Here is a 13,702-nt window from a genome sequence, read left to right on the forward strand (position 1 = left end):
AATATCATTATTACCGATAAGCATTCACTTACAAGTATCATGAAAAAGTATTACATTTTAATTAATAACATTTACAAATAGTGAACACTAGCTTTCCACCTCCCTGCCTCGCCCGCGTTTTCAAAGAAACCGCATAGTTCCCGTTCCCGTGGGATTTCCCGGATAAAAACTAGCCTATGTTGATCAGTGAAGATGCAGCTTTCTAATGTTAAAATAATTTTTGAAATCGGTCCAGTAGTTTATGCGTTAAAACCATACATACATAATTACAAACCTTTCCTCTTTATAATATTAGTATAGATTAGACAAAACTGACTTCGGGTGAAACCGTCCAGAAAAGACTGAAACGACGAAATAAAACCGACTGTTTTTAGACAGTAATCTTATATACTTTTTAAGTCTATATTAGTCGATGATTTATAATTATTATAAGGTACCTCGTTAATTGCTATCTCTATCAACGACTCTATAGCTATAGCTTATTATTATGTGATGTTAATTATAGTGCGTCATTTAAATGCTACTTAAGATAATGGTATCTATTAAAAGAAAATTGTTTTCGTTAATATTTTGATTAAAATGTAAAGACCGGCACGTGGTTCACTGCTCATGATCAATCAATTTTGGTGATTAGATCAATAGTAGCTTATCCAACATTTTGGATCTAGAATTTCAATTATTTAACCGTCAGAGAAACGAAAAAGGACCTCAAAATATAAATTTATCCGCCCCGGTTTGGCGCGAAAGGATGCGGGTTGGAGTCCCGCCTCGTGATAGATTTTTTTCTATTCTTTATAAATTTATATTTATAAAGCTTTTGAAACCATTAAACCAAAAATATCAATTTCAGGACCTCAAAAGTTATTAAACTTTCGGGTTTCTTTTTGTCATGTTATCCAAAAAATCTTTTACACTAAATTTTCTCAAAATTAGTTGCTAAATCCTACAAATAAAATAATAATAAAATGATTTTCCAGCAATCGTGTGAAGCTAAACATGCCTCTTGAATTAATTAACAGGTAAAAAAGTACCTATAGGCATATTTTTAAATAATTAGGTTAGGACTTAATAATATAACATTGGCATCAAGTAATTGATGCGTTAATTATGTTTAATCATAGTCTAAGAGCTAACGCGCAAGAGCAACTTTAGTCTCCGCAACTATTTTGTCTCTCCCATCAACTCTATGAGTTGCGTCGCTAGTCGCTACGTGCGCGCACTTTTCTTACTAGCCCATAGGTGGGAGAGACAAAATAGTTGCGGAGACAAAGTTGCTCTTGCGCGCTAGCTCTAAAAAAACCTTGATTGTCTGAATGTCAAACCATAATTTCTGTCTGGAAAATACAAAAAGGAACTCCGTTTTTTTATATTTTGTATGATAATACATACCTACTTATAAATTTATAAATAATATGATAATACTTATAAAAAGTTGAGACATTAAAGTGATAGACAATGCTTGATTTCAATTTTTTTGCCGTAACGCTCCCATTATAATATATATTAAACAGGTTATTTTTGTTAATTGTATTTATTTCAATAGTTATTATCAATGAATATGACGTATATTAGAACAGTTTTAATTTTATTATTAGGGGTAACATGGGTAAGTATGTAATATACAAAAGTATTTAGTATTCTAAAATTGTATATTTTATTCAAAAAAATAAATAAATAAAATAAGTTTATTTGACTCAAAAAACAAAAGCACAATGTGTACACAGATCTTATTTGCAGTTACATACATTATTATTTTACATACAGAAACAAAAATATTAATATATAAAATAATTATTTTTAAATACCTACATTTTTAAGGTAAATTCATTTATAGAAAATAGGTATAGAATGCTGAACGATGGCAACTTAATACCAACAATTGCCTATGGAACTGACACGAAGGTGAGATTTTATATGTATATTATGTACTAAATGCTAAATAATAACATAGTTATAAAACCTTTAGGTAGGTCCATACAGAGCGAGCAGCCTCGCGAAGCAATTGCTGCGCGCATTAGTCCGTGTTGACGATGCCGTGGCCGATTCGCGTTTGCCACTATTTTCCTAGCCTACCCTTCTTCTTCGCGTAGACATGCCCATACAGACAGAGCTGCTTCGCGAGGATGCTCGCTCTATGTAGACCCTCCTAAAGTCAAATAATATGCCATTTTAGTGGGTCATTCTAGAGTGGCTCTACTTAATGCAAAACAATAACTTAATTGACTATGAAGAAATCTATACAAAATTTCGTTTATTAATTTGTAGACGACACGTGAACATATAATATGGGCAGTAGAAGCTGGTTTCCGTCACATAGATACAGCTAAAATGTATGAAAATGAAGAAGAAGTCGGTAAAGGAATAGCTGATCTTATACATCGCGGTGTGATAAAGCGAGAGGACATTTTTATTACTACTAAAGTAAGTACATAACTAGGCAATATGCAATAGTTTTGGGGCTTGTAATAAAATAATATTACAATATACCACGCAAGTTCATCTGCTTACAAAGGGAGAAATTTTCCATTGATGCTCCGCTCCTATTGGTTGTATGTGATATAGTCTTCCTTGATAAAAGAAGCATTCAACACAAGCATAACTTTTCAATACGAATCAGTAGTTTCCAAGATAAGCGAAGCGAGTTCGTCTAAACAAATTCTTCAGCTTTATAAATTGAATTTAGAGTTTATATTTTACTGATATCCGAGTATCTAACATATCCGCAATGTGAAAGCTACTTAAAATGTTCTTCGCAAGAGGTAATTTATTCTTATTAATTCATCATTTTTCCAGCTCTTAAATACGAACAACAGTCGCGATGAAGTGGTGCCAGAACTGAAGGGTTCCTTACAAAGACTTGGCTTGGACTACGTCGATCTCTATTTGATTCACAGTCCGATGGCTGAAACGGTATTGTAATAAATACTTATACTACTCACTAAGACAAAATCTATAAATAAAATTTAAAATAACGTGTTTTTTAACTGCGTTTTGGAATAAATTAAAATAAGTAAAGCTAATTTCTTGGTGAAGCCTTGAGAAAGATTTTTTGTATTTCCGATTCATCGACACCGTTTATCATTGTCTACAAATATAGTGTGCTTAACCTTTATTTATATAAATAAAATATTTGAAACTAGCTGTGCCCCGCTCCTGTTAGTCTAAGCACAGCGTGATGAATATCCTCGATAAATTATCTAACACTGAAAGAATTTTTCAAATAGGACCAGTAGTTCCTGAGATTAGCGCGTTCAAACAAACAAACAAACTTTTCAGTTTAATAATATATAAATTAATATACCCTATAATACAATTTCTATTATTTTGTCAGGGGAGTGGTGAATTTCTATGTACAGACTACGTAGAAGTATGGAGAGGTATGGAAGAAGCAAAGAGCTTGAAGCTGGCCAAATCCATTGGTATTTCAAACTTCAACAGTAGACAGATTAACAGAATTTTGTCAAACTGCAATGTTGTCCCTGCCGTTAACGAAATAGAGGTTAGTAAAGATAGAGAATCAATGATTACACACTCATTTTAAATTTTGTAACAATGTATTTATGTAGGTGTACAAAGAAAATTGTATCTTTTTAAATAGTTATTATTATTTTGTCAGTGTTAATAAACTGATGTAAGTACTTAATTTTTATAAGATAAAATATCGAGTAAAGTAACCAAATTCATCTACAAAAGTAAATACCTACTACATAATAATATTATAATGGTAGTCTTAGCTCTAATTTTATAAATTTGACTTCCACTCGACTAATAAGGCTATAATAAATTTCAAGCTATAATACATAGTATTTAAATTCTCTAACACAAAAAATTTATGAAATAAAAATTGTTCCAGGTAAATCCAACATACGCCAATATGCCACTAGTCTCCTATTGCCAGCAACATGGCATCAATGTAATGGCATATACCTCCTTGGGTCACGTTGCACCACGTGGTTTCATTGAAGACCTCCCACCGTCTATGGATGACCCTGTATTAGTAGGGATGGCTAAAAAATATAATAAGACATCTATTCAAGTGGTTCTAAGATATTCGGTTAGTACTTAGTATATAAAAAAACTAGAGCTATGGTTAACGATAACGATGTTGTTGGTAGTTTTTGAACCTCGAAAATTGATATTTTGTCGTTTTCGAGACTTGAACAGGAATTACTTCATTGGTAGTCGAAATAATTACAGTTTTATCTTCAGACAGCATTTACCTTATTATTTTTGAAGTAGGTACCTAAGTTAAGATTCAGTCAGCTCTCTTTTAATTTCCCCCACTATGTATTTCGTGACCGCCTCCTTGGTACAGTGGTTGACGCGTGAGTGTAATACCGAGGGGTACTGGGTTCGATTCCCGGTGGAGACGAAGAAAAAAACTGTCTCGGTCTGGTAGGACACAGAAGGCTGATCACCTACTTGTCCCTAAAGAAAATCGATCAGTGAAACAGATGTATAATGCATCTGCCCCTTACCCCACTAGGGGATATGGGACTTCACTTTATGTATTTCGTAGCTTATATGCTTAAAAGTTCTTTTGGAATAAGAAATTAATATCTAGGAGATTCATTAATCTGGTATTTCTCACTTAAATTGCTATTTAATTCAATTTTTTTCAGATTGACCGAGACCTCATTCCGATAGTAAGATCTCAAAATAAAAGCCACATTGAAGAAAATATAAATGTTTTCGATTTCCGTTTAACTCAGAAAGAAATTTACAGGATCAACGAATATGATGTGTATACCAAAGTTCATCCATTGGCTAGATATAAACCACATATTTTCTATAGTTTTTATGAACCATAGATTTGGTATAATTTCTTAACTATGCACTTGCATTATACCATGGACCAATGAGTATATTGGTCCATGATTATACTTAACTTTGTTAAAAGTTTAAATTTGAAAAATTGCTTTTGTTGAATAAATGAGTTGTTTTATTTTGCACGCTTTGTTTCATTACCTATTTTTCCTATATATTTCCATATTTCCTAATATCGCATCGTAATAAACAACCATTTCAAAAATGTGTTATTTGCTAGATTTTTGACATTTTACGGATAATATTTACGGATAAGATTGATATCCAAGGATTGAAAAATCGACCCTTAGCCTAAATAATAAGTATTTATACTCAAATTTTCAACTACATTGGTGAGAATGATTAGATTTAAAATTGAATAAGAACTGAATGACAATTATGATAGTCTTATTCTATTCAAGAAGTCTTTTTTTTCATTTAAAATAGTAATAGGAGCTTTATGTTTTAACTTTTAAACAAAAATTTAGCAAATGGTAGAGACAGGGAGAAGCATATTTTGGTGACTTGTGTACTTAAAGAGTATTTTTAATTTTAATAATATCTAGTTAATTTAATTCCCCTTAGTTTTCGGCCTCTAAAAATGTGCTACCCTAGGTTTCAGTCATCTCTTGAAGCTTACAAAATACGGTAATGCATCTATTCCATATTCTTTAAAGGTAGGTATTGATTTGGATGATATCGTAATAGAACTAGGCAAAGACCTTTACAGACAAATAAACTTTTAATGCCCATGTAGAGCTCTATTTTGTAGCATGCAGTATAAACTCATAAAAAATATTAATTATATTAGTGGAATTTTTAAATAAGCATAATGGTATGACACCATTATGTGTTGTGTTAACGTAAATATGAAACAACTAGCTTTCCTCTCGCGGCATCGCCCGCGCAGTCAAAGAAAAACCTGCATAGTTCCCGTTCCCGTGGGATTTCCGGGATAAAATCTATCCTATATCCTTTCTCGGGTATCAAAATATCTCGGATTATCTATCTATTTACAATGATGATGATTTTTTAAAGTTCTCTACTAAAATATAATAAATATAAAGGTGAAAGTAACTTATACGACCGAACTGATTCTTATGATATTTGTTACGAAAATAGTTCGCCATTTAGTTAAGGACCAAGCGGGGTTTCTTTGGACAAAGCGGTGATTCACTATCCATTGCGAAAAATTTATCTGAATCGCGCAAAGAAAATGCTCTAAAAAGGATATAAATATCATCTTTTCGACGACATTATTCATAGGGATTGCTCGTCAATATTGTTTTTATAAATAATACAGGAGTTAGATTTTTAATAAGGGAATCTGTCACGCACTTATAGCAAGTATTAAAAAAAAGTTGATCTAAATTCTAAATTGTTATCGTCTAATACTTACCGTATGTGTAATTAGCGGTAGACAAATTACCATTAATATGCAAAAAGTTATTAATACAAATATGTGCATTATAATGAAGGTAATTATGACGCAAATAGCAACAGTTGTTTAATCAAAAAGATAAAATGAATGAAATTTCATTAATATAAAGTACTAGCTTTCCGCCCGCGGCTTCGCCCGCGTTTTCAAAGAAAAACCCGCATAGTTCCAGTTCCCAAGTTCCCCTCTATTAATATATGTGTTAAATTTTATCGTAATCGGTTCAGTAGTATTTGCGAGAAAGAGTAACAAACACACACACATCCTCACAAACTTTCGCATTTATAGGATAGGATTTGGATATGAAAAACCACTTTATTCACTTTATTGCAGCAATTTATTTTTACTAATAATGCGTGTTTAGGGAGGAATTTATAAACGCCCCTAAATTGGTTTCAAAGAGGATATTTAAATATAACAATAGAAAAGACAAAAAGTTTTTAATGCCAATATTAATTGATGATATATCAATTTATAAAGCAAAATATAGAGGGATATTATGAACAATCATATTATGTTGTTAAAATCACTCTTTAACTTAATTATAATGAGGGATTAGGATCATCTGTACTAAAATGTTTTGAAAAACATACGCTCTCTATAAGTTCCGATGGTATTGATATTTTTAAATGTCGATTTTATTGTGTATGTTTGAGTTTTAAGTGAAGCCTTGGAGAAATATCATACCTACCTAAAAACCATTAATTCGATGCGTTGTGTTGTGGCACAAGCCTATCTTTCAGAAATGGTTGATAAAGAATATTAAAAAACGATATAAATGTTGAGTCGTTTTAGATTCCACAAAACAACCACTTGTGTGTACAATTATCTTCCATATTTATTTAAATAAATAATATTTGAAGTGAAAAGTAATGAAGTTAATCGGATAAAAATACAACGATTTATCATGTATTTCTTGAAATTCAATATGATTTTCTTGGTGCAAATATTTCTTCTATTTGAATCGGTGAGAAACTTATTTATACTGTTTTAATTTGGTATTAAAATTATGTTTTACATATGAATGAAGATAAGAATAAATATAATTCAAGGGAGGGGTAGCTATGTATATTAAAAAAAGAGACGTATGTAAAGGAAAAATCACAAACAAACAGAGTCACAATATGATTGTAGATGATGTTCTTTGTTTTTGAAGATGTAGGCCAATACGTTGACCATAATTAGTAATTGTCACGCAGTAGGTAAAGTTAATGGTGCAAAACAGTTGCTTGTGGTGGAAAATTAAATTATAGATTATATTTTAACACGTATTTTTTTAGATACATTGTATGAAGGAAGGACCCAGTATCCCATTTTTGAGCTTGAACGATGGCAACAAATTACCGACGATGTCTTTTGGAACCTACCTTTTGGTAAGTTACAAGAATTTTTAATTTAGCTTACAAATATAGAAATTATAAAGAAACTATTTTTAACATCGACTTTCTGTTTTATACTATTGTTGAAATAATATGGATACTTATACGTAAGTTCTTTGGCATAATATGTAGTTAGCTATATAAGTTACATTTTATGTAAAATTGAATTGTAATATTAACAATTTTAGAGGAGTTTCTTCCCGGTTCTTCTCCATAGAACCGGCAAGAAACTCCATAGTTCTTCTCCTTTTCTTTTTCTCCTTTTCCGAATCGGTGGTAAATATTAAAAATATGTTATGTCGATTCGAAAGTGCTTCTAAAAGAAGTCTAATTGAATAAATAAATGTTTGAGTTTGAGTTAAAGCATCATAAAAGGTATCGTAAAGTAAAAGCGAACACTTAGTGTGTCTGTTATTACACGGTACCTATTTATTTTTCTTATTTCGCTACTGCTTTTAGAGCAACTATCAGAAAACATTAGAATTTTCTTTTCCTCTTTATTTCTTTCCTTGGGCAGTCTGGAAGAGATCGCTAGTAAGCGATAGGGCCTTATGTACCTACCGTGTTAATTTATTTTGTATGATTGTAAATAATTGTATTGGTGTGGTAATAAATAAATAATATTACTATAAATCATTCTGAGAATGATTTTTCTTACTCTACTTTCTCGTAGAAAGGTGAAGTGGGCCGTCAATCAGTAATACGTGCTGTGGAATCAGGCTTGAGATTTATCGACACAGCAGCCTATTATGATAACGAAGAAGATGTAGGAGCTGCTATTGCTGATCTTATTCAGAGGAAAGTCGTCACGCGAGAGGAAATCTTTGTTAGCACTAAGGTAAATTAATACATTATTATTATGTTTTATTTTTTTCTGCAAAAAGGAGGAGGAGGAGTTCAATTCGACTGTATTCTTTTGGGTTTGTTACTTTGGAGTTTTTTGTTCTTTGGAACCGATTTTGATGGTACTTTTTTTATTTGAATTTTTATTTTGTCCGGTTGCGTAACTGGCAAATCAAATGTAAATAACAATTCATTTGTTTCGGTTTAACTTAAACCTAAGTACCTACTTACTTATTTCTAAAAAATAAAATAAAGGTTCTCCGCTCTTGATATAGGCGTATCACCGATCACGTGTTTATTATCAATATAGAGCGTCATGAAATTTGCATTAAAATTGTTGTTTTTTTGTGTTCATGACAATTATTGAATTTCATATGAATAGGTATATTAAAAAATATTTTATAATCAAATTTCATAGGTACACAACCTAGCTATCGTATTCGGGACAGTATAAAGTAATAATCCTCAGTATGATAATAAACTTGGTATCCAGGTAAAAAGTAGCTAAACATGAGTTATTGCTATTTCAGACTATTATCTTATCAATTTTCGTGTCTTCACAACTTTTTTACATATATTTCAAAATAAGGAGGTGGTTCTCAATTCAACTCTTTTTCACTAGCGAACTTTTGACTGTGTGAACCGATTTAGATAATTCTTTTTTTGTTTGAAATGGTGTCTGCTATGTGAAAAACAATAAAAATTTGAAAAATAACCTGGATATTAATTACTATATTATTATAGCTATGGAGTGCTAGTCATGCAAGAGACCAAGTGGTGCCGGCACTTAAGGAGTCGCTACAAAGGCTTGGACTGGATCATGTCGATCTCTACCTTATTCACACTCCGATGGCTGCAACTGTAAAAGTTTTTTCAGTTTTTTTAGCTCAAATACATTTAATTTAAAATTGTTATTGAAATAAATTAAAACTCGTAATTTATTCACATCGTTAATAATTGATGATGTGTAGTAGCTGATATTTTTCGAATAATAAGTGCACTGACATAGGTGTATTAAGTAATTATTTAAATAATTTAAAAACTATTTTAATGCATAATCGATAAAATATAATTTTGAAGAAATTAATATGCAATCATATTCCTGAGATATAAACATATAGGTAATATACATTCCTTTCGCAAATTGATGTACGTTTTAAAATAATACCATTTATACATTTTATAAATTTTCAGGAAAATGGCACATTTCTATGTACGGATTATTTAGAAACTTGGCAGGGAATGGAAGAAGCGAAGAAACTGGGTTTGGCGAAATCTATTGGTGTATCAAATTTTAACAGTAGGCAAATCAATAGAATCATAGCGTATGGAAACATAGTTCCTGCTGTTAATCAAATAGAGGTTTGTATAGTGGGCCTTATGGGCCCTCCACACAATAGGCAGTGTAGGACGAGTAGAGGCAATTAAGATAGATCGATAGTGTAGAGGGCTTAAATATCTCGTCGTCCTTGTAGATGTCTTTTATAAACATCGACGCTCATTTGGTGGGTCAACGTTGCCCATTGTGTAGAGCGCCCAAGTAGGTACATATAATCCCCGCAAATTGCTAATGCGCCTGGCCGCCATTTTGATGACGTAATGATGACGTAATTTCGTGACGTACCTTTAGTACCACCGGCCGGCTGACGTGCGGGTGACGTCATGTGGGTGTTAATTAGACAAGGTTCCAGCGCATTAGCAATTTGCGGGGATTATAGTATAAAACAAAGTCGCTTCCTTTGTATTATATTATATGGTTCGTCTTAGAATATATCCAAAACTGTTTTGATATTAATAAGTGGTATGGCTATCTTGAAAGAAAAAGATTTGTATCATGTTATTAATTAATACATTGATTATCTTTCTTTTTATAAAACTGCATATAAATGCAAATAATCTAATCGGTAGATAAGTTTTTGTGCTCTGCATATCAACTTAATTTCTTAATTATTATTAATATAAAAGAAAATTTAAATACAATTAAACACATATGAAGTAGGTACCTACCTATTTTCTTTTTTATATGGTGCTTTAAAAGCGGATGTCGCAGTAATTATAATAAATATAATGCAATTAATATTCATGACTGGTAATAACTTTTTTCTACAGACATTAAACATATTTGTGAATGCTTAATCATATTCAAGTCTGTATAATATACCAACAAATATACATACAACCATCGAGATATACATATGGAGACGACACCGCCTACATCACTTATGTTCCGCTCAACATACGCCATATGGCGTAACAGCACGCTCATTTTTTATTTGTTTTAAAGTGAAACGCATCAAATAAGCCTTCGTGTGTGTTACGATATTGCACAAATAATACGTAAAAGTGCAAAGGAATAACTTTCATCGGTTAGCCGTTAGTACCTAACTAGAAAATAATTTTTAAAACTTAGTAAGAGCAAAAAAATGGCGCACAGATTTTGTTCGTGGTGTCTCCTCCATACGTAGTACCTATTATTATCTCAATGCATACAACTTACCTTTAAACTGAACTGAACTGAAATATCTACTGCTACGGAGCACTTACTTCAAACGAACATAGAGCCAGACAGAGCAAGAGAATTTTTCCTTGTTCTTTATAAACGAAAACTCGTATTCACTGTTATTACTTTTCGAACGTACCTACTGAGAAAAACGAAAGAATGCTCTACGCCTAGACACTATATAAATTTGACATAGTTGGGATAGAATGAGCATTCACTCGTTTGATGTAAATGCACCGTGACGTGCATTTATGAATACTTACAAGTTACAATCTACTAATTCATATTTTCAGGGAAATCCGTCTTTTCCCAACATACCATTAGTGGCATATTGCCAACAAAAAGGCATTGTTGTTATGACGTATTCTCCTATGGGATTCCTAGTCCCTCGAGGACGTGGACAAGAAGAACCAATTGGGCCGTCAATAAATAATACAGTTTTAGTTGGCATTGCTCAGAAGTATGGCAAAACTGTAATACAAGTCGTTCTTCGGTATCAGGTAAATGTCTTGGATTAAATACAAAATTAATATATCTTTTTGAACGATTCATATTTTGTAGGTGCAATCGAAAAGAATAAAAAATTTATTCAGTTTTGTAGATTACTTGTCTCTGTGTGAATTTTTTTAATATATATTTCTCATATGAAATTAAATGTAAGTAAGAATATAATTAAATGTCTAGTTTTATATTACTTTTAACATGGATTAGGTACTAAATAGTTACCTGAAGTGAAGCCTAAATCTTTACAATCTCTCAATCTTCATTCAAGGCATTTTTAAGCTATTGCATAGCTTCTATCGCGGGCCTTGAGCGCAGGGACCGAATCCAGAAATTCCGTAACGAACAAAACCTCACGCCCCCCAAGGGGACGGGCACGGAAGTGTGGCTTGAAGGCATGCAATAGCTTTACCGCGGCAGTCCCCGAGTGCCACACGTCTTATTTTTTTTAAATAAATATGCTTCATTTTGCAGATTGACCGTGGCACTATTCCAATATCAAGGACGCAAAATCCTGAGCATTTGAAGGAAAATATAAATATATTCGATTTCAGTCTCACAGATAACGACATAGCAAGGATCAATGAAATGGATGTTGATGTGAAAGTGTTCACTTTAGCATTGTTAAGACACCATCTTTATTATGGTATTTACACACCATAGGCTTCTGATACAGAAAAAATGTACTTAAAAATAAAATAATCATGATTAAATGTGTATGTATGCAATTATTGTGGTTTTATTTCTTTATGGATCCCTGAAATGTAAATTTTATTCGTTTTTCTATTTTTATGTGTGTAAAGAAACACTTCAGAATTTGATAGCATGATTTTGTATGAAAATTTTCGGTACATTGGATTACATAGGTAGCACATATTATAATGTAAAAATAAATAGAATAATAATTTTAAAAAGGAGTCGCACTCATCGAAACATTTACTGAAGGTTTTTGATTAAGAGTAGTTTAACACTGTGTTTAACACAGTCAAATTGAAAGTATGGGATTATTTTGATAAATAATAAAACATTCAGTTTTCTATAAATTTATAAAGAATAGAAAAAATTCGATCACGAGGCGGGACTCGAACCCGCACCCTTCGCGCCATTCCGGGGCGGATGCCTCACCAACTCAGCAGCTCGTGACCCGCCTGAGCGATCGAATTTTTTTTTTTCTATTCTTTATAAATTTATATTTATAAAGCATTTGAATGCCATAAAACCAAAAAATATAAATTCAGTTTTCTTACAAATGATTTTTATTTTTATTTTTATCAACATAAATCTCATACAATGTATTGTAACTTATACACTAATCTTACTTATACACAATTTAAACTTGAATACAACCATTTATTGTCCTTAACTAGTAAACACAAGTCTTATAGCAAATTATAAGAAGATCACAAAACATAAAATTATCTGTGGAAGTTTAAAAAAGTTTCAATCGATAGGTTTAGAGGTATACACATTATTAAGGTCATAAAATAAAACTAAAAAATCACAGATGTAAGTGGCTTATAGTATATAATTATTTTGAAGTGAAATAAGTTGAAAATGCAAATAAATTGAGCTAAAATTTAAGGTGATTGTTTTGCTCTATCGTTATGTATCAAGCTTTCTTTTTGATTTTTCAACTTTGAGTGTAAAATTATACAAAAAGTCTTTTTGAAGTGAAACTTCTTTATCGGGGTTGGAAAAATTTAGTGTAACATTTTTTCGTTACGCGTGACATTTTTCTGTTACGCGCCATCTTTGATTCGACGTACTTCTGTAAAGTTGCATATAGTAAATTATTTTTAGAAAAATAAGGTCATAAAGAAGTTTCACTTCTTACATGTGTACACTGGTACACGCACACATTTTTTTAATTTGTTACATGAATAAATTCAATTTGTAATGTGACTCAAATACTAAAAGGACTATGTCTATCCCTAATGGGGCTTTAGCACCGTACATTTTATTTACTATTTTATAACATAGAGCCTCATCTAAACTGTAGATAATTATTAATACTATAGATGTTTTCATTATACCATAAAGAAACAAAATTGTACTTACATTTAATCATAATTAAGGTTCTGATTATACAATTCAATTTTCAGACACATTACCGTCCGACTAAAAAAAAATAATTGTTTTTTTCGGCACAAAATGTTCCAAAAATGCTAAAAATATTACATTATATATTACATGACTAGCGCGTTCATTTAATGACGACATTTAATTGAATGACTA

At 31.5% G+C, this 13,702-nt stretch overlaps 2 protein-coding genes across 2 annotated transcripts; both read left to right on the plus strand.

The window, feature by feature from the left end:
- Positions 1–1,559: 1,559 nt before the first annotated feature.
- On the plus strand, positions 1,560–4,842 carry LOC123700163 (aldo-keto reductase AKR2E4-like). Its single transcript, XM_045647299.1, has 7 exons — positions 1,560–1,606; positions 1,819–1,902; positions 2,266–2,421; positions 2,794–2,910; positions 3,332–3,499; positions 3,854–4,054; positions 4,623–4,842. The coding sequence occupies exons 2-7, from the start codon at positions 1,849–1,851 to the stop codon at positions 4,809–4,811; spliced, it is 885 nt and encodes a 294-aa protein (XP_045503255.1). The 5' UTR covers positions 1,560–1,606; positions 1,819–1,848; the 3' UTR covers positions 4,812–4,842.
- A 2,123-nt stretch (positions 4,843–6,965) lies between these two features.
- Positions 6,966–12,195, plus strand: LOC123700162 (aldo-keto reductase AKR2E4-like). Its single transcript, XM_045647297.1, has 7 exons — positions 6,966–7,211; positions 7,525–7,617; positions 8,297–8,461; positions 9,211–9,327; positions 9,661–9,828; positions 11,260–11,466; positions 11,942–12,195. The coding sequence occupies exons 1-7, from the start codon at positions 7,152–7,154 to the stop codon at positions 12,128–12,130; spliced, it is 999 nt and encodes a 332-aa protein (XP_045503253.1). The 5' UTR covers positions 6,966–7,151; the 3' UTR covers positions 12,131–12,195.
- The last annotated feature ends 1,507 nt before the right edge of the window (positions 12,196–13,702 follow it).

The sequence above is a fragment of the Colias croceus genome, chromosome 19 (assembly GCF_905220415.1).
Source record: "Colias croceus chromosome 19, ilColCroc2.1".
NCBI lineage: Eukaryota > Metazoa > Arthropoda > Insecta > Lepidoptera > Pieridae > Colias > Colias croceus.